Source organism: Egretta garzetta, unplaced genomic scaffold (genome assembly GCF_000687185.1).
Source record: "Egretta garzetta isolate BGI_Z169 unplaced genomic scaffold, ASM68718v1 scaffold215, whole genome shotgun sequence".
NCBI lineage: Eukaryota > Metazoa > Chordata > Aves > Pelecaniformes > Ardeidae > Egretta > Egretta garzetta.
Window position 1 is genome coordinate 7,317,095 of NW_009259719.1, and position 4,378 is coordinate 7,321,472.

The 4,378-nt window shown below is 61.5% G+C and overlaps 2 protein-coding genes across 2 annotated transcripts in view; one reads left to right on the forward strand and one right to left on the reverse strand.

Moving 5' to 3' along the window:
* LOC104126758 (cytochrome b561 domain-containing protein 2) overlaps positions 1-2,095 on the forward strand; it is a 2,713-nt gene extending 618 nt beyond the window's left edge. Inside the window, exon 2 of the mRNA XM_035894675.1 lies at positions 10-2,095. Coding sequence (XP_035750568.1) covers positions 10-600 — 591 coding nt within the window. The 3' untranslated portion in view covers positions 601-2,095. The remainder of the gene's footprint in view (positions 1-9) is intronic.
* On the reverse strand, positions 1,957-4,377 carry TMEM115 (transmembrane protein 115; the record flags this gene model as incomplete). The annotated part of the gene is made up of 2 exons (XM_035894676.1): positions 1,957-3,143; positions 3,848-4,377. Coding segments are annotated over 2 exons (729 nt in total), but the record flags the coding sequence as incomplete, so codon positions are not given.
* Between the last annotated feature and the right edge of the window lies 1 nt (position 4,378).

Consider the following 4,378-nt stretch of genomic DNA (forward strand, 5'->3'; position numbering starts at 1 on the left):
TGGGGGGAGGCTGAGCCCCGGGAGACGCGGACCTGCCGCCGGTTCTGTCCCCGGCCGTGGCGCCCGGTGCCAACCCCCCTGCCCTCTGCCTCCCAGTTCTCCTTCCTGATGACAGAAGCCCTGCTGATCTTCTCCCCGGAGACCTCGCCGCTCCGCTCCTTCTCCCGCAAAGTCAAAGTGCGGGTGCACTGGGCCCTCCAGCTGCTCGCCCTCCTCTGCGCCCTCCTGGGGCTGGGTGTCATCACCTACAACAAGCACCTGAACGGCAAGGCCCACTTCGTCACCTGGCATGGCCTGACGGGGCTGCTGACCGTGCTGTACACCGGTGGGCAGTGTGCAGGTGGGCTGCTCCTGCTCTACCCCAAGCTGATGAAGAACTGGACGCTGGCCAAGCTCAAGCTGTACCATGCCACCTCGGGGCTGGTGGGCTATCTGCTGGGCTGTGCCAGCCTGATGTTGGGCATGTGCTCCCTGTGGTTCACCGCCTCGGTGACCAGCGTCTCCTGGTACCTTGCCATGCTGTGTCCCCTTCTCACCAGCCTGGTTATCATGAACCAGGTGAGCAACGCTTACCTGTACCGCAAGCGGAGCCAGCACTGAGGGCCTGTCGTGAATCCGAACTTTCCCTGTGTGAGCTGGCAAGGCTGGGGCTCCCCCCTGCAGTCCCCCCTGTCGGGGTCCCCTGCTCGCACAGGGTCTCCTCGGTACTAGATTTCTACCTACTCGTCTCTCGTTAGCCCTGGATTGTCTGTAGTGTCTTGTCCCCAGGGAGCGGCTATGATATGTGTGACACTGACTGGGCAGGAGCTGCCCATCTCGTCCCTGCCTCGGTGGGGACGTTTCCCAGTACAGGTAATGCTGCTGGTTCCCACAGCAGCCTGGTGCTCAGTGCTGGGAACTGGAAGGTTCACTCAGGATTCCTGCTCCTTTTCCCTCCCCTTGCCACCTGGGGCTGCTTTGGAGCAGGCAGGACAGGAGCTGTCACATTCCTGGTGAGGAGGGCAGGGGGTCCCCGCTCACCTGGGAGGCTGCAGCGGGCACCGCGCTGCCCCTCCTGCCACAAAGGCAGCTTGGCCAGTGAAAGCACACAGCACGGTTATGGCTTCAGCCTGGCTGAAGCAGGGTGGCAGCACCCAGGGCACCTGTCCCCACAGTGCAGCCCCACACAGGGACCTGGGGGCTTCCTGGGACTGGTGCTGTCAGCCCTGCCCGATCGATGGCTGTGGATCTGGGCACCCATCACCACGCACAAATCCTTCCTGCAGGCTAGGACAGCAAAGCTTCAGCTTGGCAGGAGGTGGGAGTCGTTTTACAGAGCAAATTACCAAGCTGGGCTGCACACCAGCAGCCTGTGAAGGCGGTTTTGTCCTTCTGAGGGGCACAGGGAACAATGCAAGCAGGGCAGGGGGAGCAGGGCTCAGGGTGAGCCCCCAAGCCAGCCTGTGAAACAGCCCTTGGGAAGGCAGAAAGCAACCTCCTCGCCTCTTGCCTCGCCATCGTAACAGCCTTCCTTCCAGCCTGCCCACCACCAGGGCAGCTGGGCACTGTGGGGCTCTGACTGCCACAGCAGCCCCATGGCTCCTCCTTGGCATGTATCCTGCTCTCGGCAGGGCCAGAGAGCTGGGAGGGGCTCCTGGGCTACGAAATTCCTCTGTATCTAGAGCTTTTATTGAATAAATATTTCAGGCAGCTACAGTGCGACAAGCCCTCTTTACTGCCCGGGGGGGGCTTGTGGGGCGTGGGCAAACATCCCACCTCCTCCCCCTTGCAAAGGGTTTCTCCCGACCTGCTGGGAGCACCTAGGAAGAAATCCCCTCCCCAGGCTCCTGCACAAGAGCCCCCAGGGCTCTGTGCCCAGCCCCCCCACCTTGCCCATGCTCTGCTGCAGGAGCCAACTCTTTCGAAGAACTCTTTATTGATACTGAAATGTCTGTGGTGGTGTTGTTTTTTTTTTCTCCCCTGGCTGACAAAACCTTCTTGTGTGGTCCTTTAAAAAAATAATCATGACGCCATCGTCCTGTGTCCCAGGCTGGGGACTGCCCAGGGGATCAGGAACTGTGAGGAGGCTGTTGCAGGTAGCATCCTCTCCATCCATTAAAAAAAAAAAAAAAAAAAAACCCACAACCAACCCCATGGAGGAAGAGAAGGGGGAGCCCATATCCTACTCACAGGAAAGAAAACCTGCTGCCAGAGGAAGCAGCGAGAGCCCCACTGTAAAAATGAATTCCAGCTTCTAGTGTAATCTGCCAAACGGATTAGCTGGGGAGCGGCCGAGGGCAATGGCTCCTTGGGAGGCTGGCTTTGGGGGTGGGAGAGGGAGGAGGAGAGAAACCCCTGCACGCAAAGCCCCGAGCTGGCAGTGCCAGACCATTGCCGTGAAGGGCTAGGTGGCCTCCTCCTGCCCAGTGGCGGGTCCCCACACCTGGCAAACCTCTCACTGGTCATGGCAAGCTCCTGCCAGGGCTGGGGGAGGCTCCCCATATGAAAGGGATTTGGAAAAAAAAAAGTCGCCGGCCTTCCCATTCCCTCAGGGACAGAACTACCTTCAGAAAGGAGGAAATAATTGTTGAGTGCTCTGGCCAACCCCCAGTGCAGAGAAGTGAGGAAGCGCTGCTGACTTCACTCCTGTGTGAGCAAGCGCAGCAGCCTCAGGGCAGGGATCAGCCCCAGGTCCCCCCTCCCGAAACAGCCCCTGCTGCCGGTGCCAATGTCCATGGCCCACCCTGCACCGAGGGGAGTGGCTCAAGGAACCCCGTCCTTGCGGTGGTGGCAGCATCATCAGCCTGTGTGGCTGGGGCTGGCCACGAGCGGCGACGAAGCATTGGAATGAGGTAGCCCCCCTGCCTCTGCCACGGGAGGAGTCCCTGCTCCCTGTTGAGCGTCCCAGCTGCATGGGGGGAGCCAGCGGAGGCGGGGCGGGGCAGGGGGGCGGCATGCCGGCAGGTCACAGCTGGGCCGGGGCATCCTGGAAGGTGATGAGGCTGGACTCCTGGCTGGCGCCCTTCCCGGACATGTCGGGGTTGGGTGGCAGCGGGCTGTCGACCTTCACCCCCGCCTCCTCCTCATCATCCTCCATGCTAGGCCAGGCCGACTGATCCTCCACGCGCTTCAGCCGTTCGTTCAGGGCCTTCAGGGCCAGCTGCCTGCGGGGCAAGGGCAGATGGGCAAGTTAGCCCCAGGTCTGCACTGTGCGAGGCCACCCCTTCCTGGGCAGGAAAGGATGGATTTGGCAGCACTGGAAATGACCTGGAACACCTGGGACTACGCTGTAGAACCCCACTCATGCTCCCAGCTGACCTATGCAGAGTTCTTGTGCCACGTGGTACACTTGGAGGCTGTCAGACGGCACGCGGACCACTCCAGGAATGGGGGAAGAAAGGCATAAAATGGGGCAGGGGAACACAGAGCACGTTGTCCAAACCTTCCTGCCAGGGCTGCAGAAGGCCAATGCTGGGAGTGTGGGGCTGACTCAGCACCTTCCTCCGTGCCACGATGACGGGTGCGGGGCTGCCATGAGCGGGGGGGCCTGCACCCCCCCAGGCAGCTGCTGTCCCCCTTCTGTAGGGACCCCAACCCCAAACCTTGCCTGCCCCTTCCCCAGGATCTCCGTGCTCCTCCCCTGCGCTCCCACCGCCACTTCACATTTGGAAGAGCCAGACATTGTCCCACCAGCCCCCCGAAATGCTCTCCACCACCTCTGCGGTAGGGAGGGCAGCCCCCAGCAGACCTCCTGGAGATGGCCCCCACCTTAGCACCCTGCACTCAAATCTCCCCACTCCTCCGTGTTTGAATTTTAAACCCAACCCTTGCTGCCCAGAAATGTTACCCCCGTAGAAGTGAGCGGTACCTCCTCCTCTCGGCATCCTGGGGGTCCGTCCCTGGCAGGCTGATGGTGATGGACGATGGGGCACCCACGTCGTAGCGTTTGACCGTCTTGCGGCAGACCTTCACCTTCACCAGGATGCCGTGCACCAGGTTGGCCACCAGACCCACCACAGGCTGCAAGATCTCGGGGAAGAAAGTGGCAAACGCGAAGTGGTCGGACATGTCTCCACGGCCTCTACTGTGCCGCTGGTAGAAACGGAGATAGACCCAGCTGGAGAGGAGCCCGAAGCCGTACGAGGCCAGTACATTGCTCTCGATGAGGGTGGCGAGCCGCAGCAGAGCCAGGAGAAGGAGCAGGAGCATGGGGACAGCCTTCATTCTGACTTGGGGCACCTTCAGTACGGTGCTGTCCCCCATCGTCTGCTTGAGGGCCACCAAGACTCCCCCACGCACCCCCACCCCGCCGTGGATGTGGATGGCGAACAGGTAGGCAAGGTGGAAGGAGGCCACGTAAGTGAGGAAGTAGGCAAGGGCCCCGAGGAGCCCCACCGAG